The following is a 24,991-nucleotide window of genomic DNA, read 5'->3' as shown; positions in this document are numbered from 1 at the left end:
CATTTACATGCTTGTTTTCATCACTTTTGCTTTAATTCTTGGGCACTGACTCGTTCGCTAAACTGAACATCCAATCAGAGTTCTCACCCTCACCAACGGCCCCAACGCAAACGGAAGCCGACGTGAGCCCGATGAGAGCCGACGAGTAGAACACACCAAACAAACTAGCCCGACCGTTGCTAGTTTAGAAATATAAATTCCTCTACAGATAAAATGAATGGGATTTTTTACACCCCATCTGTTGTGCAATATAAAGAGGACAGCTATAGGGAATTATGGTTGACACTTGGTAATTAAAAATGACTTAAAGTAAGGTAAGTTCACTGTAATGGACATCATGCATCAAGACAGCTCATGCAGTATAACGTGGATATCAACAGGCCTGGTTTCATGGGAAGTGTGATCAGTGCTATACTTACAGCTGACCTCAGCAGTGACTCAATGAGGGGGACTATGGGCTCTCGAACCCCAACACAACCTGAGCTCTGTTCAACCAATCGGCCATAATCACACACATAACCCAGACCTCCTCCGTTCCCAAACACTATCATTCTCTGCCTCCAAACCCCTCTCATTCCCTCCCTCTATCTCTTTCTCTCTCTGCCTTTAAGGCTGGACCAGCAGGAGATTATCGACCTACTGTTCTTGTTTTTCTGCTCCTCTCTCCCGCAGGGAATTTGTATGACTGTGTGTGCTCATGATTGTTCTAGCATACACTAAACTTGGGATGTTGCAGGTTAATCCAAAAATGTTGCATGTTCCAGTTTACTAAACCTATAATTTCCTTGTACATACACGTACACTTAATTCAGTCACAGGTGTATCATGTTGAATTTCCAAGCAGCCTCCAAGCTTTATCATAACAGAGACCACAGGAATATCTCACAAAGGTGACATAAACAAAAAAAAGATGTGTGTGAGAGAGGGAGTTTAAGATACATGAAAGAGAAAGTGGTAAATGTTTTAAGTGGTACAGGTTTTGTGTGTGTGCACGCAAGCATGGAGCAGATGCAACAGGCCCGACCGCAAAAACAATCATGAGAATTTCTGCATTTTGTTATCAGTCATAAATATTAATGCGGACATCTCAACCACAGAGCTAGAGACAAACTGTGAGAGTGGGAGAGACTGAGACTGAAAGAAACAAGCCAAAAAATGGCACATCTCTCTGTTATTCATAGCAAAACAAACAAAAGTGTAAACACAGAGATGAAAACCAAGTCTGTGTGAGATCTGAATTTGTGCAAATATATTAAAACTATCAGATCATTAAAACAGTTCACTGAGTCACAGACTCTGAGTTTATTCAATGAAAGATTTATCGGAATCAATCAATCTGTGAATCTTTGTGTGATTCATTAAAAAAAAGGATTTTGTAAATCAGACTACATTAGTCATACTTTATGTTTACGTCCAGGCATGAGGACAACACAATCGTGCCGTTATTTTACATCGGATTAATTCAAGATCACAACTCAGGTAAAATATAATTTGGTTTGCTGAGGAGCTGTAGATTCGGCAGCGGTGCTAGTGATGCAAGAAGTGCTGTGTTACATCACAGATCATTAAATTTTAAAGCAAACTGGAATAAATCTTTCAGAGTGCACGTGTGTGCTGAAGGGGGGGCAGAATTACAGGTGGGACAAGAGAATGCATGTTCACTAAATAGCTTCTAAATATATGCATGATTCCCCAGTAGATGTGATCCCCTGATGTTTGGGACTAAACAGAAACCAAGACGACAACTCTCTAACTGGGCTAATAGGCTAATTGCAACAGGGTGAGATTATTCATTGGCAGAGTACCACAGGTCCAGCTCTGGTATTTATTCACGTCAAAGAAAACATCTTTCCTTTCCCATAAGACTCGAGTCGATGATCATGGCCTAGTTTTAAACCACACTCTTAATTGGTCTTAAATTATGTTTACAGCATTGCTAAAGTTGGTGAGAGTGACCTAAAGAACCTAGATTCTAGTTTAACATGTGTTGATGACAACACAGTGAATTTGAATCCATTGTGAAATTTGCATGGGCAAATCTTATGCCCTCACATGAAATTCCTAGATTTTGCCTGCGAAAATACACCTGACTGTAAATGTGAACCTACCTTTATCTGAGTTATTAACAGACAGTGTGTCCAAACACAACTAACTTTTACAGGACTAGGCAATTCATAAGCTGTGTCCAGCCAATGTGATTGTCTAGCTCCACCTGAGTTGTGCCTTCAATCCCAGGATGCCATCCACTGACCCTCACTGCTAGTGAAGTTAATTTTACTGAATGAGATTTCAGCTTTATAGCCATTGCTGTAAATCTTGACATTGCATGAGTGTCTGCTTTCAGGTCTGAGTGTGGCATTACAGCAGCTTTGTATAGAAGTAAAATGATTTGTGGGTAAAAATGTCATCTTGAATTTGCCACAATATTCAAACAAAGTATTGAGATACTTTGCAAGTATGTGTGTGTGTGTGTGTGTGTGTGAGAGAGAGACAGCTGGGAGCCTTAAATCCTGCTAAGTGCAGTCAAGAGTGTTCAAGGTTATATAAAAGAGTGGAGAACCTCATCTAGGGGCCAGAGGTCAAAGGTTAAAACACCTAATAATCACATAAACAACCTTTTAAGTGGTATTTTGATTTAGGCAGAAGACTTGATACTTTTCACCAAATGATAAACAGGTGGCATAAAACACTGTGTTGGGTAATATGAAAAGCATTATTTATGTCACAAGAAATAAAAGCCTGAGCTGCAAACCTGATGACAGGTTATCTGAGTAAGGGTGTTTTTACAGCACTAAGTGCATGCAGTGTTTTTCTGATTTTGAGATTTACAAGCTTCAGTAGTGCTAAAGATATCCGGGACGGAGCCAAATCTACTCCATTACACCGATTGGGCCATTTTGAGCCGGAATATCCTGATGTGTAAATTGTGTGTGTATTTTGGACACACACAGTGTGTAAAAGTCCAATCCAGCAATCCATCACGTCACTTTTTATAATGTAAAATGTCCCTCTCTTTGGCTGTCCAAGCACACCTCTCAGTCTGTAATTACAGTAAGTGAAACCCCTAAATTCTGGTATAATTTTATCTCTCCTTCTTTCCCGGCTTCCACGTGCTGCATAAATCGTGATGCATTTATGGCAAATGGTAGCAGTGACTCACCTGTGACTCTGACATCACATACAAGAAGTGCTGATCGGAAGAAAAGGCCATGTCTCGTAGGATCGGCCCGTTGTCGACCACCTGGATGGTTTCGTATTGTAAAGCGCCATAGGTGGGGCCATCCACTCGAATCTGAAAGGAGAGAATAAATTGTGTTACACGACCATTAATAGGCTACTAAAGCGTGAAAGAGACAGAGTAAAGCAGAGGGGAAGGGGAAATAGTTGTTAAGTTGTTAGACAGCTGTAGGGGACGTTACGTGCCATAAATTGCAGGTTCAGCAGAGAGCTGTAACATCCTTACACAGTTGGGCCGCAGTGATGGAGGTCTCATGACTATACTTGAACATCTGTTGTTGCTGACGCAAAACTGCACACTCACACTCTGTTCCAGTCTTGATATAACCCTAGCCTCCCTCCAGACTACATCTTCCAACCAAACACTCACTAAAGGGCCCTGTGAGAACTTAAGTCTTTATACCTGCCATTAAACATTACAATGCACCTGATAACCCATTACGACAGAATGAATCAGCAATTTCCTTTCCCTTTTTGACACTAAACAGTTTAGGAGGTATCAAGTCCATTCCCATCGGAATCAACCACTTTATCTTTGCGTTTATGGCCTGGAGTCCCATCAGACCGCAAGTCCTGTCAACCTAAGATCATCTTACCACAAGAGACGTTGAAAATAATTTTGTGCCACCGCTTCAAAAAGTCCCTCCCTGAGTCTTGGTAATGTTTCAAGTGTTCCCTTTGGCTTTGCGTTCTCACTTTCTTTGGGGCTTTTTGCTTTGTATGCTGAGGGTCACAAACAAAAACCAAAAAAGGAGATTGAACAAAAGAAGAGAACAGAAGGGAAGGGGCAGAAGAAAGCAAAAACCCTTTACACGAGCCAAAGCCTTATTCAGCAAGAGGGTTATCTAATCTCCCCGATCGAGGGCTGGTTAATTTGGCTAGGATTGGGTTTCGGCCAGGAAGGGCTGCAGTGTTTGGGATGGCAACGTGTGGATAGTGGAAGAATGAACTGCAGGAGGTTTTGTGAAGCCCCGGTCGAGCCCCAAGAGAGATACATGGAGTGGTCCGACAGATCACTGGAGGGACGGAGTGAAGCGGATGGGCATTATCACAACCGTATCTAAACAAATTAGCCACAGGGGATGACTATTAGCATTAGCATTGTCATGCTATAGGGCTGAGGGAGAAAAAAAAGGAGAGTATCTGATCACAAATCGAGGAGGAAAATCAACATGCTAATATACATGACAAAATACATAGTGACATAGGACTGTTAAAAGTCCCACTTTAAACTCAAGCAGCAAGTACATCAGTTTTTATCAATGGTTGAACAATACTGGTTTTTCTTTCTTTCTCAGATTATAAACTGGTGAATCCCTAAGCCTAGAACAAAACAAAACAAAATAATTTTCTCCCTTTCATTTCAGTATCAATAAAATGGATTATATTCTTTGAAACCTGATTGGATTACACTGCTAATCTGTGTATCATATAATCATTTGGATTTAATTCCATGGTGTCACGACTGACACCATTTTAACAGTTATCTCATATTCAATGTTACACTTTCTCTGTGTTTGACATGCCTCTGATTTTGAAAAAAAAAATAAATAAATTCTATGTTGCATTACAATAACAATTGGTTGCAGACTGTGTATTCTTAGAATAGAAGAGCTTTAATTTTGGAGTAGAATAAGCCTGCACATTTCTGCTCTGTGTATTGTGTGCTGTGGGACCTCAGGTGTACAGCCAATGCACAGTCTCAAAACATCCCCCTAGTGGTCATGGACTGTAACAACAGTGGCCAGTCATGTGAGACACACTATGCAAGGTTACACAATAAATGATTAGTGATTAAATGTGGTCAAGGGTAAATTACAAACAACATTGATGTTTTACAGCTCTTATTCATCATTTACACCAAGGTCACTGTATTATGCATAATAAAAGTGCTTTAAGCTTTATTGCATTTTTTTTTTAATTCAGTATAAAAATGAAAAAGAATGATTAAGTCACTGTCACAGCATTGCTCATTTGCGATATAGAGCACAGGTTAAAGCATCACACGGTCAAAGGGCAGTATGGTAGAGAACAGCAGGCTAAATCTAGTTAAGATCAGCTAAGCAAAGAGCAAACAGAAGGAGAGGTGATGAGAGCAGCCTGCAGCTTCATAATGTGGGCAGGACTCTACCCAGCATCCATGGAAACTGCAATTTCCTCTGGCTCAAAACAACTTGATCTTAAGCCCTGCAATCAGGCCAGTGGTATGACTATAGATTAAAACTGATGCTATAGAGCAGTTTCTCAAAAACTGGGATGAATTCACTAAACCGTTGGAAACCTGCATCTTAAACCTGTATTTTATTCTCTAACCGATTTAGGTGCCTGATTCAAAATCAAAACAAGACATTTACCCTTTTGCCCTCCAGTGACTGATGAATGCAGAACTTTACCACACTGCCACTCACAATTTTACCAATTTCTTTTCTCAGTTCAAGTCTCAATTGTGTATGTGAAATTGAAATCTAAAAAGCAGTAAATACATTTTTTTTTTCTTTTAGTTAGCTTAAAAAGTTCTTGTTGAATTAAAGTAGAACATGCAATATCAATGCAATTCTCAATTGAATGCATATTTATTTTATTTAGTCTTTTCAAATCTATACAACTGGATGCCTACAAAAATTCAGGAGCATTTATTTATTGATTTTAACAAAACAGACAGAAAGAAAATTCCAATGTGTTACACTTCACAGCAAAGTACAAATAACTAACAAGAAAATATTCAGCCGTCTTGTAATCCCCACTCAATAAAACCCACCAATCCAGTTGTATTCAACTAGTGATGGCTGCCCTTTCAAATGCAGTTTTTTATGCTCTATCTAGCTATTGCCACTCACTTCAGAACAATCTGCATAAGCACGTAAGCACTCGTCTCAGGAGAACGCTTTACTTTTGGCACAAGGCAGCCCTTGCTAAAGCCTGCTGTTAACTAAAGCATTTCGCAAAGGAAAGAGAGCAACAGAACTTTCTACCAACCCTAAATTTAACCTTGGCAAAAGCCATCTTGTGATCTTTCAGTGAGCTTTTCTTCCACAAACTGCAGTCACTTGGGAGGTGTTCCTTCTGTTACCTTCAAAATGAGCGCGAGATAGCCCACACTCTCCATTTGTGAGGGCAACAGCGGTGCCACGAATACACTGTTCACAGAGCAAAAGTCTGTTCGCCCCGGCACACGGGACGCTTCTGGTTGCCCGTTACATTACGGCTCAGAACGAGCCGACACTGATATAGAACAAAGCTGAGAAGAGGCACTGAGTCACTGAAGAACTGTGACAAAAGAAAACTACAAATAACGTCAACAGAGCCGCTCTTGAAGCAGTATTGGCTGCAGAGGTGCACATCTGACAGTACAAACACTTCCCGTCTCAAAGCTCGTGGGACACCAGACACTAGGCAGTGTTTGGGTGAAGGCCACTACGATTAAGGCAGTGTGCTGACGCTCCCTCGAGAGTTCCTTTAGAAGCAAGAGCTACTCTGATGCACAGATATTGATCTATGACATTTAAACCCCGACTATAACAAAAATAGAGCTGCACGTGTCAACAACTGTAAGCAGATCGGCCTCGCTACCGTGAGTGACTCTGTGTCAAGGCGTTGAGCGATTGTTTTCTGTTTTTTTGGAGCCAAATCCCCTGGGAGAGTTTGAGATAGAACCTGCGCATCAGCACTCTTAACGCACCGGGAGATCTTGACGTGTTCCAGCCTGCTATAGTCAAGGAAAGTGGAATGAAAGGTTTGCTTTGTTTTCGACGCCTCCATTGGCTAAGCCGGAGTGTGCTGTAGTAAACAGCTAGAGTGGGTGGACTGGGAAGTCTCTTAATGTCAATCAATGCTGAAAGAAAACTGCAAATTCCCATTTTGCAACATCGATACTTAGCTGAAGGCGACTGGTTTCACAAAGGAACTTGAATGGGCTGACGCTAAGCTGGGGAATTAAAGATGATCATGTCCTGAAAGCCATTGTCTGCTGTCACAGTGAGCACCAAGTATTAGGCAATAAAAAAAAATAAGATGATTTCAGTGGGGAATAAAGACTATGGTGGTCAGTGTTTTTAGACTGCAAATAACAAATTCAAGGCCGAATCCACTGAACATCTGAAAAGCTCCAGGGTATAGGGCAACATTTAAATCAACGTTTCTTACATTTACATTTATTCATTTAGCCTACAAATGAGGAAAAAAATAATGAAAAAATATATTTTATATTATATATACATACACATTAAAAGAGAATAAGTTTAAGAAAATGAAAAATTACTTTTTTTTTTTTTTTTTTTATATATAGACATATATAAAACCTTCATATTTTAAATTTGTTTGCAAGTGTGGCTCTTAATTTGTTCTATAGCTTTTATACAATTTAATATCCAATGTATTTTATAGTAACCTTGGTTTAGCTGCTTCTAAGGAGCATAAAATGTCACTTTACTGTCAGACGCAAAAGCTTACTGAAAAGTTTATGGTCAGTGCTTTACATTTCAGTGCCACCTGATAATTTGCATCATTACCTAATTTGTCTAATTCCTTTAGTGCAGTGGTTCTTAATCCTTGTCCTCGCTCTGCATATTTTGCATGTCTCTCGTTTAACACACCTGATTCAAATCACCAGCTCGTTAGAAGAGAGCTCCATGAATGAACGGTGTTCCAATTGATGTGGTCCCTACACAGTGTCCACTGCTCTCTACTCCCTGCACATGGGAAATCGGCTGAAGTTTACTTCACTTAAGAACACAGATTTGTGCTACACCACTGCCTGCAGCATCTTCACACACAGACTAAACGCATTTTTTTATAAGTTATTACAGAGGTTATTTAGCCCTCGTGTCTTGCGCACTTATGGTCAAAAGGAACAAACCTCTGAAGCGATAAGAGAAACATACAAAATGTGCAGAGCAGGGGGGTTGTGAGGACCAAGATTGAGAACCGCTGCTTTAGTGCACTGGGTAATAAAATGGCATAGATTGAGAGTACAAATAACACCAGAAGTACCACCAAACCATCAGACGGCTTCATAATCAGGTAGCGCCGCAGCCAGGCAACTGGCCCTTCTAATATGGCATTTCCATCACTAACGAGTGAACGAGACATGGACCTGTTCCGCTCTAAACACGTCGCGCCCAGCAGGCTGCCATGTTCACAAGAGAGAAAGGCTTTGTTTTGGTTGCCGGGTTATGAGATTGAGGTTGTTGAAAAGCTCTCATCCACAAAACACGTGTGCGTGCATGCGTGTACAAAGCCAGGCCCCGGTGTCTCAGGGAGCTCACAGGCAGAACCCTGCGGAGGAGAGACCTAATCAGATTTCCTGATCCGTTTGTCCCTCCGGTTTCTTCTTTGCAATCAGCGGATCGGTACCGCGGCAGGATTTTAATTACCAGGGCTCTAACAGCGCGGCACAAACCTGCTCTGACACACTGATTGCGGCAATGTCATCGCCAGCCAAATTAACTTTACTCTTCAACAACAGGCCTCCAAATAAGCTTAAAGCTTTTAAATACACCAGCTAAAGACCAACATAGTCTGAACTTAAATTGGCTTAAAAACTTTTACATTCATTTTCTCATTTAACGCTCTGTAACACACTGTAGGACATGAATACGCAATTTAGGGACACAATTTAAGCCATTGTTTCCCTGCTCGTAATGTAGTTAACCTTTATGTAATTGCGTTGAACTCTCAGTCGGTCTATGTGAACTTCGAAATCTTGGCATATTTTGTACTCCTTTAGCGAAGTCGAAAATGTAAAAATGTCCTCGTTCTGCTTGAGGAAGGTGTGTTTTATATGCAGGGCTTGCGCTGGCTGCAGGGAGGATGGAAGCGATATTAGCAGGCCAAAAGTTTCTCAGTCACCTCTTTTACCCTGCAGTCCCGCAGAGAGGAGAGCTGGGATCACACTGCTCTAACTGTTAAAAACCCCTCACCGAGGGAGAGAAGGAGAGAGAGAAAGAGGGAGATATTACCCACGAGAGTCTGGCTGGGGAATGTTGTGAGCGGGTCCATCAAATTTCTCGTCTCTGCAGTTTTTCTAAAAGCGCTACTAGAGGAGATATTGCCATGAATACTCAAGTGAGCACCTAAAATTAGAGATATCATTTTTGATGTTGCATGTATACACCACCAGTCAAAAGTTTTGAAACTTGACAAAATTGGTGTTTGATTTTTTGACTTTACCATGTTTACCAAGTTTTTTTTAATCTAAAGCCTTACACTTAAATGCTTGAAACTGGGTCAATGACCAGATGCCCATTTCTCATTTTATACTACAACATATATCACTCTGAAAAAAAATCTTTTAAATTATTAAAAATTATTATATAAAACTATTATATAAAAATATATAAAACTATGAACTCTGAATGTAAATTAATATGAAAAATAAAAACGTGATTGATATGCTGTGAAGATGTGAACACTCACGTGTATTCAGGGTGCAAAGAAAATGTTTGCCTATATGTTTTAAAGTAGATTTTGAAAATATTTTTCCTTTTCTATATTATGAACACTTTTGTATATTATTGACTTAAATTGTGGCTACATACTGTATGAAACTGAAATTCCATAGTTATGTTTGGAGATACTTCCCTGCAGATCGGAGGTTATTTTGGCCGTGTGTTTGTGGAGGCAAGTAAAGGGGACGTGTGTCGACAGGGCGGCCCGTCTTTCCTCCTGTGTGACAGACAGGACACCCTCTCACTCCAGGGTGTCTGAGAGTCTGACCTTTCACCAGTCTATCTTTCTCCTCTTCCTCTCTACTTTTATCACCCATGCTTCCTCCTCTCACGTGCTCTTCTTCAGCTCTCTCCATTCCATTTCCATCTCTCGCTTGGCCCATGTCACTCAAGATTTCGCCATCTCTTTGCTCATTCCCATCAACCCATTTGAAAGCTGCCTTGTGCATCAATTTCCACCGTATTCCTCTGTCTTTCTCTCCATACTCATCTCTCTCATCCTCTCCCACTGGGTGTTCCTGGTTTAATCTGAGGTTAGATGTGACCTCTGGGCCACATGCTGTTTCTTCTCCATTTTCTACTCTATCCCTCTTTCGCTCTCCCTCTCTCTCTCTTTTCAGAGAGGCTTCATTCTCTGTGTATTCAGTCTGAGAGGAGGCCTCATGGCCTGTAGCTGCTCTGAGTAGCACTAGATCTTTTTTTCTCTTCACCCTTATTTTGAGAGGCAGACGTCTCACTGTGGCTCTTCAGTCATGAGCGGTGAGGGCTCAGGGCTGATGCTTGACCAGCACATGCTCTCAGACTCCTCCACATCCATCAGAGAGAAAAACACAGCACACACACGTTGTTTCTTCAGTAATGCTTTGTTTATGTTGCACCGACTGAAACGTACTGCAAGTGTTGTTCCGACATATTTATGTTCACTGTTTCAATCGGGAATGCGTCACACTGCAGAATTAAAATGCGTTGTGAATGCAATTTCATGTTTATATTAATCCGTTTGGTTAAGTTAAGAACTTTGCAGTCCCTAACATGGAAAATTCAGTTTTTCATTCCACATACATCTTTAAAAACCCTCCACTATTATCGCTTTCACCGTGTATTATTTTCAGCCGTCAATAAGACCATTCATTATTTAATACAGCTCTTTCTCTCGCTCCAGCTCCTCATTATAGTCACTGCAGGGTGGAGGGACAGACCGGCATTGCTGTAATTTTCAAATGAGGTAATTTATCTGAGACAAATACCTGCAGAAGGGAGACAAACCTATTTTCTATCAGCCCCATTTTTCTAGCTGGGAAATAAAAACAATTATTTTGCACTCTTCCTATTTTATCTTATTCACACATGCCCAGTGGCCAAAAACACACACTTTAAAACATCAGGCTCCATGTGTGGTAAGGGTCAAAGCCATTCACACTGACTCAAAGTTGAGAAAATTTGAACTTCATGCAAATTAGAAACAACATGATGCAGTGACTTCCAAAGAGAGCTTATGTGATCCATTTCCTTGAGATAATTTACTACAAATCTCTCTGCACAAGTCCGCTCCATCTCTGTCAGTGTGAATGGAGCCTGATACTGGCTACATATGGTGAATTAGCCGCCATTAACAGTGTTTATGTTGCGCAAATGGTTTTTATGTTCCATATATAAGCTACATTCAGCATGAATGATGAGCCCTGTAAGATGATGCACATTAAAACAGAAAGCAAGTGTGAGGAAAAGAGGGGAAGGTGTGTGCTCAAGCACCTGTGAGAGTTTTTGGAACAGGCTGCGAGACATATGGTGGATGAGAATTTTGATAGCTTTGAAGTGAGAGAAAAACAGGGAGAGGAAAGGAGAAAGAGCAGATCATCCCTCAAGAAGTAAAATTGTAGATCTGACCAAAAACAAAAACAACAACGTGTGCACTAACTTCCAAAAGTTTGGGGTCAGTAAGATTTTTGAAAAATTTCATATTTCTGAAAAGTCTCTAATGCTTACCAAAGCTACATTTACACAGTAAAAATACAGTAAAATCAGTAATATTGTGAAATATTATTACAATTGCTGGCAAAACTAAATTTTCAGCAGCAATTACTCCAGTTTTCAATGTCACATGATCCTTCAGAAATTATTCTAATATGCTGATTTGCTGCTCAAGAAACATTTCACAATCAAAAAGTTGAATTGTTGTGATGCTTATAATAGAAAGTTTAAAAGAATAGCATTTATTTGAAATACTTATTAAAATAATTGGTCACACTTTATATTAGGTGGCCTTAACTACTATGTACTTGCATCAAAAAATAAGTATTGTGGTCATATTGTATTGCAAAACACTTTTGCTGCTATTGATGTGGGATACGGGTAAGGTTAGGGACAGATTTGGTGGTTTGGGTAGGTTTAAGGGTGGGTTAAGGTGTAAAGGATGGGTCAACAGTGTAATTATAAATGTAATTACAGAAGCAACTACATAGGTATTTTAAAAAGTATAAGTACAACGTAAAAACATGTATGTACACAATAAGTGCATTGTACCAAATGATTAATTTAAATGTAAGTACACAGTAGTTAAGGCAATATAAAGTGGGACCAAATACTTATTTACTGTCCTCTATGATAAATTTAAGGCATCCTTGCTGAATAAATGTATTGATTTTTTTTCCAAAAGGCACATTTTTCCATAACAGATGACTTGCATGAGCAACAGCTCACAAAATGCAATCTGAAATGCACCCAAACGATAGAGTGACAAACAAAGCTATCCTGTAACAATAATTCCCTTTCTCTTGGTCTGTAGTGTCTGGCAGACTGAGGCTGTGGTAGACCAGATGCTGATAGAGTTACATAGAGACATTTCTTTCTCAGGGATCTATGGTCTTTGGCAGTAAAAAGAGGCCATTGTTTGAGCTGCTATGGGTTTGGGGCTGTTCAGATTGCTACTGTGCAGCAGGTAAACAGCTTTCAAATCGGTCTGTATGACTGAGGAACAGTCTTTTTATAAGAAGAACAATTTGCCTATAATCAAAATTTCAGTCCTTCCATAAGTAATAGGCACTTAATTCTCAGACGCCATTCAAAAAGCAAATCTTGAGGGTATCTATTTAACTTGCTACCAAGTTGTACTTTATACTTATGGAAGTTTACTAGTGAAATGATATACTCGCAGGGCATTCTGAACTGTTTTGAAAAGCTCAGGCATGATTCAGTTGATACCTGTGGACTGATTAACTGAAATAGTGATGCTGATAGACTCCTGCAGAGTGTGTCAGTCTCTCTGCCGTACCACATACACACACCTGACACTTTCCCCTGTCTGAGCTTCATGCAGCACTTCAGCAAATGATAGATGCTCCGACAGCTAAAACAACAGGTCTGATTCCCCTCTCTCACACACACCCCTCAATTAGCTTCACGACGGCAGACCTGAAACAGACATAATGTCACTCCATTCACAGCAGCTAACATGCCAACGGGACAGAAGAGTGGAGAGACGCGACAGGTAAAGAGTGCGTGTCTCTTCAGGTGAAAGTCTGATGAATGCAGGCACCAATAATAGCGTCTCTTCAAACGGTCAGGCTTGTCTAATATGTGAGGATCTAGACTACAGGCAAAAAGTTTGCAGGTTCACACAGGGGTCACCAAGAAGTTGGGCAGAAAATCACATCACAGTATTTGTGCAATGATCAAGCCACTGAACTTCACGTTCCCCCACTGATTCACCCGAGACTACTGTAGTAGTGTAGTAATGGAGTTTCTGTAATTAATGAATCAATGTTTTTGAATGGATCTTTTAAGATAACGAATTGATTATTCTTGTTGATTTCTCTTCCTTGTGAATTGCATTACAATTCTTCTGCTCTAGAAAATTAATAGAGCCATAAATGTAGTAATTATAAAGTACACTAAGACTTGTTTCAATTGATTTCAAGCTAATTAATATTCATATGGTCACCATAATGTAACAAAAGATTCACTGAACAAATCAGAATGAACCTTTTTGAAGAACTGAATTAAAAGATTTAAAAACATCAAGACTTGTATTGGAAAAGTGGCTGCTTATCAGTAAGAATGAAACAGATTTCGAAATAGAAAATGTCAGACGAAGTCAGGAGTGTGACAGCACTCTTTATCCTTTCAGGGAGCAGAGAGAGGGGTGAAAGGGAGGATGAAAGAGGGATGAGTGAAAACAGTCCTTAAAGGTGTGAATAATGCATGAAGAGCCGAGGCCAGACGAGAAACAGTCATCAGACCAGAACCCGATCGCTGATCCAGTTACCACTGAGCCGTCCCTAAAGCCCTGAAGTCTGCCTCTCTCTCTCTCTCTCTCTCTCCCTCTCATTTCTGTCTTGCTAAAACACATACATATTACACAGAGAAAGTGAGGTGAATTGATTCTGTATTGGTGTGTAAGTGCCCACAAAAAATGAGAATCATTTAAAATGACTGGATCGGTCCGCACCATCCAATCATATTCTCTGTGGTACTCAGAGAAAATTCTCTCGTAGGAGCAGTTCACTCAGGGTTTGTTCTTGCGTTCACAAACAGCTACACACAGTACAAAAGAACAAAACAGAAATGCAGATATCTCACAACACATTTCTTAAACATGAGCTTCTTTTAACTTTAGATGGTTTCTAAAAAAAACAGACAACATTGGTAAAAGATGTTCTTTTGAAGCCTGTTTACTAGTAGCTCACCTAATAAGGATGTATTGACACAGGATGTGTTCTTGCATCCATCTACATCCCCCCACCACCACTTTTTTGCACTCTATGTCATTTTAAGCAAAGTGAAAGGCTGAAACACTGAGAAAATAAGCAATAAGTCTTATTTCTCACCTTACCATATTTTCACATCTCGAAATGTGTTTGTCACCTCACAACAAAGACGGTCGACCACACATAAAACCAATCTAACATTCCAGCACTTGTGCAATAAATTAAATTACCATAATTCATATTTTACACACTGAACTTGTGAGAATGCTCTCTGGTGAATAACAGATGATAGAAAGACAAATGATATTCACTTGTCATCAACAAACTATTGCTATAAAAACAAATCTAAAGTTAACGTCTAATTAAAATCAAAAGCATTAATTATATAATGATTAACACTCAACAGGCTTCACATGTATAATTATATTGTATGTGCATTGTATATCTTAATGTTTCTAAATGACTCAAATGAAAATAAAAAATACTGAAGATTGACTGATTGGCTGAATTTAATTCATTTTTATTTACAGTACTTTTTTAAGTGTGCAATATGCAAGCTCAATGAAAAGCACAACTTTTGCTACAAAATGAATGTGAAATCATGTTTTATTTATCTAAAGCTAATTTTGTCCATGCATTGTACCAAGCCTTAGATGGCTGCATAGATGGTCATGTGATCACTTTGCCTATGGCTTCAGCCACTGATTCCTTGCTATAGCTTAGGCTATATGTAGCCTTTATTAACTCCATTCTAAAACCATCAACTCCTGGACATCCACGTCCACTGAGAGGTGTGAGGCCATCCCTCTTTCTCTCTGTCTGTAGGTGTGAAGGTTGTACTACGCCTTGTTAGCTCTGAAACACGGATTCTCAGTTGCCTGAGAGAAGTGTTGGCACTTAACAGCAGTGCTCTGTCACTAGCTATCTGCACTCCATATGAGCCCGGGGAGAGATCTATCTCTCTCCATCACACACACACACACACACACACACAATGTAAACCACACACCACAACAAGACACTAAAACACTAGCATGCATATGAAACTAACAGAAGCAATATAGAGAATATCTATTCTGATTTCTGTTCATGTTTGCGACTGGTGTAATATCAGAGCGGCATTAACCTCTGTTTTTCAAGTTGTGACAGTGACAGTAGGTGGGTGAGTGAGTTTATCTGAGAGTTTACGGTATGTGTGTGCTCTCATCATTTTCTGCATGGTGACATATCAAAGAGCAAAGAGCGAGACCTGGCAGGCGTTGTCTTTGTATACAGTAAGGCTGAGTGACAAGGCAACTATGCTGCAATAAATATGGAGAGAAAAAGGTGTGCACGTGTGTGTGTGTGTGTGTGTGTGTGTGTGTGTGTGTGTGTGTAATCTGAAAGACAGCTCTTATAAGCGTAAAGCTTTAATTCGGGAGTGACGGGAATGGGTTGTTCCCCACAGAGACAGAAGTCTAAAGAGGATCACAGATTGTGTCTGTCAACAGCCATAAGAAATCCTTTCATGCGGTTTCAATTAGAAAATGGAACAAGAACTGTAGGGAGTCCATTTCCTGTCCTCCTTCCCCTGTTTCTTTTCTTTTTCTCTATTAATCCATCAAGAAAGTTGTGTTTTACTTAATTTCTTTATCATTAAGCTCCAGGGACGTAGCTACGGATTGTGGGCCGCCTGGCAAAATGCAAGTGACACTTGGGATCAAATCCAAATGTTAACATTAATGTTATATAATATTGTATATTAATGTGTTAACATTTTAATGCATAATATAATAAATTACAAAAATATATTCTGCCGTTCAAAAGTGTGGGATCAGCAATATTTTAAATGTTTTTTAAAGCAGCATCTTTTGCTCTTCAAGACTGCATTTATTTGATCAAAAATAGAGAAAAAAACATAACATTATAAGAAATATTATAACAATTTAAAACAACATTTTATCAAACTTTACATTTTTTTTTCCTGTGATGCAAAGCTGAATTTTCATCAGCCATTACCTCCAGTCTTCGTTGTCATTGATTTATTATCAATATGCTGATTTATTATCAATGTTGGAAACAGTTGTGCTGCTTAATATTATATATTTTTTTAATTTGTATATTTTTGGGAACCTGTGATACTTTTTTCAGGATTATTTGATGAATAAAAAGTTCAAAAGAACAGCATATTAAAAATAGAAATCTTTTCTAACTATCTTTACTATCACTTTTTATACATTTTACATATCCTTGCTGAATAAAAGTATTAATTTCTTTAAATTCTTAAAAATATATATATTTACTGTTTCCAAATGTTTGAACGGCAGTGTATTAAAAAAAATCCATGTATTTATGTAAAATACTGAAACTACTTGCATCAAACCAATTGTGATTCCCCTCCCCCTCCAAGTAAAATACTTTGAATTAAATTGAATTCAAATCAGTATTCTACATCAATCTTGCTGAAATTGTTGTGAACACTTTGAACGCATGGGCCCCTAAAATCATTCCCACCGTACACCCCATTAGGTACAGCCCTGCTGCGCTCTGAATCCAGAAGAGAATGATCATCTGTAATAATTTGAGTGAGTTCTGCATGTCTTTTACTCCACTCATGTCATCACAGGTATTTGAGTGAGTGTATGTGTGTGTGTGTGTGTGCGAGACAGAGAGAGACACTGCTCTCTGGCTCTGCACTTCCCTGCAGGCTTTCATCTTTCTCAGGTTAGATTACTGTAAAGCACTCCTGTCTGCCAGCATTCCTGGAAGCTTTTTATCCGTGCACTTGTTTGTTTAAAAAAAAAAAAAAAAAGCGAAGTGGAAAAAACGACAGATATAAAGGGAGCTGGGAATAAGAGGAGCTAACGGTCCTTCCCTCAACTGTGTCTAAACATATTTCAAAGCACTGTTAGCAAACTGACTTCACTCTAGACTTGTTGGCACACTTCTACTTCTCGCGCTTTCACTCAGGGTCATTTACATCAGTGCATGAAAGCTAATAAAACATAAAATTAACCATAACAAGTGCCATAATGACATACTCTGGGCTGAGGATTCAGTGTACCTTCTGAGAAAAAAAAGCTTAGACAAAAATTAAATAAAATGTAAAACATACAAAATGTTTTATATAACATAATTTTTTTTATTTATTCATTTTTAAATGGAGCCAGAGAAAATGTTATTCAAAATCTAACCAATGACCTATTGATCAAGCTAGATCCAAAACATACTATTAGTAGCCTAGTTGGCAAGTGACCCAATCCAAAAAATTTAATGTAGAGTTTAGTGTAGTACATTACTGGCTTAGATTAACCTTTTGTGCACATATCATATAAGGTTACAAATGCTCTCTCTTCTCTTCATCTCCATACACAAGTTCCTGAAGTGTTAAATGCAGGTTTTACCTATCAAACAACACAGTTTTACACAGACTATATGCATTTAAGAAATCGAAAACATGAACACAGACCAATTGACGCTGCATGTTTTAGCAGATGCTGACAACTCACAAACAGCAGCACAAATTTAATTAGAGCTGCCCTGAAGCTGTTTGTAACTATTAGTGCTGGCAGTTGGACAACTGGAGGACCATGTGTATTTGTATGTGTGTTCGATGGCACTCTGTGTTTAATAAAGGGCAGCATTAACATCCCACCTTGGAATGCCTGAAGGCAACATCAATAATCACAGGGCTCATCCCACACTCCCTTGCATGTCTCTTATGTTCATGTATAGAGGTGTGTGTGTGTGTGTGCATGCTTGTATGTGTGGGACAGAGTCTTGACTCTCTGCATCAGCTGGTAGGGCCTGAAGCCGGAATGGAATTCCCGCACAAAGCTGTTTAAAGCATGACAAGCCCAGGCAGTGTTAACCCTGCAGGGCTTGGGCAGACCGGACCGCCCCTGTACCCAAAGACAGAAGCTGCAGAGAGAGCGCAGAACTTGTGAGTCGGATGGGCAGGTGTTGCCAAAGCCTGCCAAAGCTTGTGTGTCCTCTAGGACCTCTGTGTACACACACCCACCCACCCACCCATACTCATGAACACACACACTCTCTCCAGTCAATTCATTACATGGGTTTGCAACATGTTAAGATTTCCGAAAATATTGGGAATATTTAGCTCATTTTTGAAAACAATTTTGTCTCCAAACTATAGCCAAATAAACAAACTTATTGGAACATGTTTTACAAAAAATACTATTTCAGTCTTCCTACTTCAAAACTTAATGTTTAATCCAATGTGTTACTTGCCATTTCTTTGCAAGTAATTGTGAAATTTACTAGTCATTTCTGAGTGAAAATTGCTTTTACACTTTTCCCCTCCAGTGCATACACAGACACACACAGAAAAACCTTACTGGGCTCATATTGAAATTTTACCCATAATGCAATGCTGGTTTGAACAATGCTGACATTTTTTATCTGACCCTGGACCACAAAACCAGTCATAAGTGTCAATTTTTCAAAATTGAAATGTATACACCATCTGAAAGCTTTCCATTGATGTATGGTTTGTTAAGATAGGACAATATTTGGCCAAGACAACTATTTGAAAATCTGGAATTTGAGGTTGCAAAGAAATCAAAATACTTGTGAAAATTGCCTTTAAATTTGTCCAAATTAAGTTCTTAGCAATGCATATTACTAATCAAAAATTAAGTTTTGATATATTTACAGTAGGGAATTTACAAAATATCTTCATGGAACATGATCTTTACTTAATGTCCTAATGATTTTTGGCATAAAAGAAAAATCAATCATTTTGACCCATATGATGTACTTAAGACTGGTTTTGTGGTCCAGGGTCACAATTGTGGACACATTCAACCTCTTTTATCTCAATGCAGAGAAAATGGTTAGAAAAAAACTTCAATTCAGGCACAACGCTTTTAAACAAACTAAAAGCATTAGCACTTGCTGAAAATGATTTTAAACTATTATTTCATTATTTCCTGTTGTTTTTCTAGAAACTTAGTGAAGTAGGGCTGAAGTGATAGTTTAATAAATGAATAAATTAACATGTGGCATCATTATTAACAGCATCAGAATGAATAGAGTGAGCATAGCGTAGTGTTTAATTATCTCATGAATTTGCAAAAAGGCTAATTGGAAGGATTTTGATTCACTGTTTGTACAGAATAATCATTTAGGTAAGAAGTACAACAATGAAAAAATTCTGCATCAGCGCACTGGGGAGAAAACAGTGATGAACAAAACATTTTAATTTTACTGGATATATTTACTGAAACAAACATAAGCTGTGCCAGCAGGCATACAACATACAGTATGTGCATTTCACCTTGGCCCCAGAACATATTTCTGAGCCAATGATAGCAATTGATGAAACCTGTCAATCAAATACCTCCAAAAAGCATACAAATAGCTAATACAATACAAACCAAATTTAGATTTACAAGCAGTCCTACAAAAAGTCAAGCTTTGAATTGCATGAGCTGCAGTGCTAACTCACATTAAAGCTATTAGACATGGTGCTCAGAGAGAAGCAGCCAGCAGATATTCAGCTGAGAGCTAGGCCCTGAATGAGCGACTATATGATTGTTATAGGTAGACAGATGGTCGGCTCTCACTCATGTCTCCTCTTGGCCGTGTCAGCATGACCTCAGTCCCTTCCCAACTGCTCTACACACAGGTCACCTGCGCTCAAAACACCTGGACCGGACCTATGCCATGTCATCTGTGCTCAGGCTGTTTATGCACCTTGACCACACTCTCAATGCTTAAGCAGTTTTAAAGACACCATAGAGTTATAATCCAGCTTTGAGGTCACCCAGAGCCCTAAACATTGACAAAATTCACTTGTACATGTTTAAAATTTACAGTTGTTCTCTTCAGGGAAAAGATACCATAAATATGGATGACTTATGGGACGAGCCCTACAACATGTTCCAACCAAAACTTCCTGTTTCAATAGAAAATACATCAGCACATGACAGAAAACGCAGCTTGTTGAGCAATTTCATGCAGTCTTTAACATCATTAGCAATAAGCGTATGTTCCTTCTACCGACATATGACCAACCCATGCTGTTTCACCTTCAGGGGGAATCAACTCAACACACAAACACTCAAATCAGTGACTCATATAAGAAGATCTATGCTTATAGGCAGCATTCTGCTCTAATCACCAGCAAGCACTTTAAACCTGATCTTTAAACTCTCTCAGGCACTGTATATAAACCAGTATAAGGGAATCCAAAACTGATTTCAGACCAGCCGACAATCCCCAATCTGCTATTTTCATTTCGAGCATCATACGCGGAAGGCCTGCTCCATGACAAACCCCTGAAACTCTTTAGCATTTTAATGAGGCGCTTTATCCTGCATCAGTCGACTGTGTAAGTGTGGGTAAGGAGAGGAATGGCGGGGTAAATTATTAAGCAGAGCTGCCCTGTGCCTCCCAGCTGATAGGTTCTGAACCAGAAGACACCAGGAGAGGAGGGGACGCACAGCCCAGAAGTACAACACAATTTATGACCTTTGATGGAAAACACCTTCTGAAACCATTATAGATGAGCTGTGTGAAATATGCAGATAAAGCAGCACATTTAAATTTTACTGATAATCATTACAGTAGGAAGGTGATTATAGGAACATAAAATTTACTCACAATTTAAAATTGCATATTAAAAGATCATTTTAAAAAGCAGACAAAGATGTAAATGACAAAATAGCATATAATAATGTATACATTATGCGTTTTTATTTGAATAGTCTTGCTATATCAGTTTTGAAAGACAATAACAACATTCATATAAATCCATGAGAAACACCTACTACTCATTTGCATACATTACTCTCTACAACAAAGGCTGTTCAAGTGAATATAAAATACTTTGAATAGTGTGATCTAATATTTGAATCACACTGAAAGTGAACAGTGAAATCAAATGTGACTGTGCAATTTACCATAAACGTAACTAATATTGACACACAGATGTCCACATGCTTTTATTCCAAGACAAGGGAGTAAAATACTACTCCCAGTAGAACTAAATGGAACAAAGGAGGACTAGATGAGGGTGGAGATATTTTTTGACATTTCACGTCCATCTAACGGTTTTAGCAAGGCAATCTTGACGCCAAAGAACGTTTCCCAAAGAAATATCTTGAAAAGCCAGAATACAACAGACAGACAAATCCCATCCTCAAATAAGGGCCGGAAAGAGGCTTTTCTATTGCACATTCAGAGGTACCACTCATCAGGGGCATTTGAGAGGCTTGTTTAGTGTTCTGCAAATAATGGAGAATCAGAATTCCAAAGATTCCATCTTGTCTTGGAGCCTTTGATTGCTGATGAAAGAATGCATGGATAATCTCATTCAAAAGGCGCTAATAACCTTGACCGACCTCAACTGCCATGCATCAGAATGGGACTGAAATGAGACTTTTTTGTGATAAAAATGAGTCCTTCACAAAGAGGCGCTTGGCTGTGGCCTTTTCTTTGTGGTGCGAGAGCAATATGAATGCACAGGGGCCTTTGACAGGCAGAAGTCAGTGTTCACGGTCAGTGTCTGGTGATGGAGACTATCTGGGAGACGGCCGCAAACCCTGAGGCAAAGAGAACGCCAGTGTGACTGGTTCTTCACAGCATTCACCGCGAAGCCCCAGGGCAGAGGCCCGACTTCAGATGAAGACTGGGTCAGTGACTATTGAACTTGAGAAGATGCAGAATGCATGAATGAATAAATCGACACATTTACACCTCTGTAAATCTGCATCTTGCATGTCTGAGCACAGATGATGAGTCAAAGATTCTCCATGGTTGAGTCAGCTCTAAACTAGAGCAGACAAGAACCAGAAGAACAATCAGTGAACAGATGTACCAACTCCAACACCTTCCAGTCGGATACTATCATTATGGATTTAATTATTGCATGCACTGTCCCAGATAAGGGATGAGCAAGTCTGTGTTTGAAAAACAAAAGACTTGGGCAGTGGGAGAGCTCAGCACTGATTTACACACTTTAATAAAATCCAAAGACAATTGGTTGGCTGTAGATAACAAGCGGATGAATGAAAAAATCAGGAGAAAAGCACAAGGCACTGATTTAGGATTTAATTAATTCATGAGATAACTGCAAACTGTCCTGCCAGAGAGACAGACAGACGAACAGACAGCATGGCTGAGACAGGATAAAGCAGCGGAAGAAAGACAGACAGACATAAAGACTAAGTCAATTTGGAAAGAGGAGAGGAGGAAAACAGAGAAAGAGAGAATCAAAGAGATTCAGGGATCTGGGTGCAAATTACTAGGGGTTTTGGGCAAGATGTAACCACACGTTTGTGACTGAGGAGGACCAAATTTTACCATTTATAAGTCAACCACTGAAACACCCATAATGGTTGAACATTAATTTGAAGTATACTGGACGATATTATATTATATTATATTATATTATGGTTTGAACCCCACCATATATAGTCAAAGTGAAAGGATGGTGGTTTTAAAATCATCTTTCTAATTCTACATATGTTTTAAAAGCATTTTTAAAAAAAACAATTATCCATCTAAAATTAGATTACAAATTAACCAGAATGTTTATTTATACTTCTTTACTTATTTTCCTAGGATCCTTCTTGTTGGATCAGTATTGGACAGAGCATTGAGAGATTAATACTATCATTATTTACCACTTTATTACAGGTTCACATATCATGCAGTTTAAAAAACTAAAGACTTTAAGATGATTGGCTGTTAGCTAACTGAGCTAGGGGGCAGCAGAAGACATCAACAGACCACAAACTGAAATTTTCCTACAGAAATTAAAAGGTATTCTTTAAAAAAAAAAAAAAGAGTTGATGTAAAAGCGCCCATGAGTTGGAGTGAGAAAGAGAAAAGGAAGTGTGCATGGCGAGTGTAGTCTCAGCGATGCAGGGGTATTTGTTACATAATTCCTGCTAGCAGTGTAACATCACGGCTGAGTGCTTGTGCTGGGTGAGTTTATGCAGTGCTGGGCCTGTCGGAGCGGTTCGGCACACATGGCACATATGCGGCTGAAGCTCTTAATGCAGTTCCCGCATGACCCCGACAGGCCATGTCCCAGCCAGCTGTAGCATGAGACGGATGGCCAGCTCCCGCTGGGACATACAGCCACTGGGGTGCAGGGGTCTCTAGAGGGTATTATCCACACAGGACATCATATTTAATTTACTCAAAGATGTGGTAATTATCATAGACGCATGGGGGAATTAGGGACATCCTGGAGAATAATTATGGTACGGTTCAGGTGCAGAGAAATGTGTTAACATAGCAAGCTGCATCTAAAAAAATCTATTTTTGGTCTTGTTGATACTTTTACTTACTGGTTTAATAAAATGAAAACCGGAAATTATAGAAAGTTTTGAGAAATAAGCAAAGTTCGAACTCAAATTTCCCACTCAAGCACCAAGGCCCAATGTTAAACTGCTACGCCACTGCTCCATTTGGTCTGATCCTATTTTTGAAAGGATCATGAAGGTGTGGTACAGTCTGTGTGTACATGTATGTATTTCTGTGTGTGTTCAGCAGGAGGGGGGACAGAAACGCAGCAGGTACTAGGAGAACATCTAAAGTACATGAGTGATCTGTCAGTGTGTGTTGCGCGCCTGTTTTTCTGTGAGATCCAGCAGAGATCTATGGGTTTGTGAATGCCACCCACATCAAATGTACATGCCTGTGCTTTTAATCAAGACATATCTGTTTAAAAGAAGGACTGTGTGTCTTCCTGTCTGTCTGTACATGGGCTCTGTCTGTCTAGTCAGATGAGACTGTGTGTTTGTGTGTAATTAATTGGATATGTTTGTAATTAGGAGTGAGTGAGCAACACATTTGGCTTTGTTTGGCTGCCTTAGCACAGCAAAAAGGAGTGCAGAAATAAATTGATTACACAGAATTGTAATTACACTGAAATTATCTCTTTCACTCAGGGGGTTAATTACTGTCCACACAGTAAACATGCACTGTTATTACTCATGGGCCTACATGCAGGGTCTCCCTATTAATTCTGACGACAACACTGCAAAAATGGGCAATAAATATAGTAGAAATGTGGTCTGGTGGTGACTGATCAACATCATGATGGCAGGCCATCACCTCCTATTGTTACTAAAGGTCAGTATGTGACTCTCTGAAAATGTTGTATTTTGTAGTTCATTGTACATGTATACAGGTTGCTTTCTTCTATTCATCTGTTCATTGGCCTAATTTGAGGGGAGGCCATTTATATATCAATTATATTGCCAATTATCAAAGACTCAAAGAAAGTTGAGCATTATTTCATAAATATTTTTTAACCACATATATATGCTGTTTTTAATGTTTGTTTGTTCAAATAAATACAGTCTATGAGACATAAATGAGCATAAGTGACTATATGACGCAGAGTTTTGAAACAGGGCTAATGTATTTATCCAGTATAATGTGTGCATTTAATCTTACAACTACTTTTTATCCATTCACAAAACTGAAAGCTCAAATCACAGCTGAGTCAACCAATCAGTGTCAGAGTAACTCCGCCTAATGAATAAGTTTTACATCTCCCTTCTCTATTCCCCTCAATCTTCTTTATTTCCTTTGGATAGTGATCTTTTTTTCCTAGCAGGCTGTTGGAGGCAGGCAGTAATG

The 24,991-nt window shown here is 39.2% G+C and overlaps 1 protein-coding gene across 1 annotated transcript in view; it reads right to left on the bottom strand.

The window, feature by feature from the left end:
* The window catches only part of plxna4 (plexin A4), a 220,393-nt gene that overhangs the window by 106,035 nt on the left and 89,367 nt on the right, over positions 1-24,991 (bottom strand). Inside the window, 1 exon segment of the mRNA XM_058773276.1 lies at positions 3,161-3,292. Coding sequence (XP_058629259.1) covers positions 3,161-3,292 — 132 coding nt within the window.

The sequence above is a fragment of the Onychostoma macrolepis genome, chromosome 04 (genome assembly GCF_012432095.1).
Source record: "Onychostoma macrolepis isolate SWU-2019 chromosome 04, ASM1243209v1, whole genome shotgun sequence".
NCBI lineage: Eukaryota > Metazoa > Chordata > Actinopteri > Cypriniformes > Cyprinidae > Onychostoma > Onychostoma macrolepis.
Note: the sequence above shows the minus strand (reverse complement) of the source record. Positions and strands in the feature narration are given on the sequence as shown.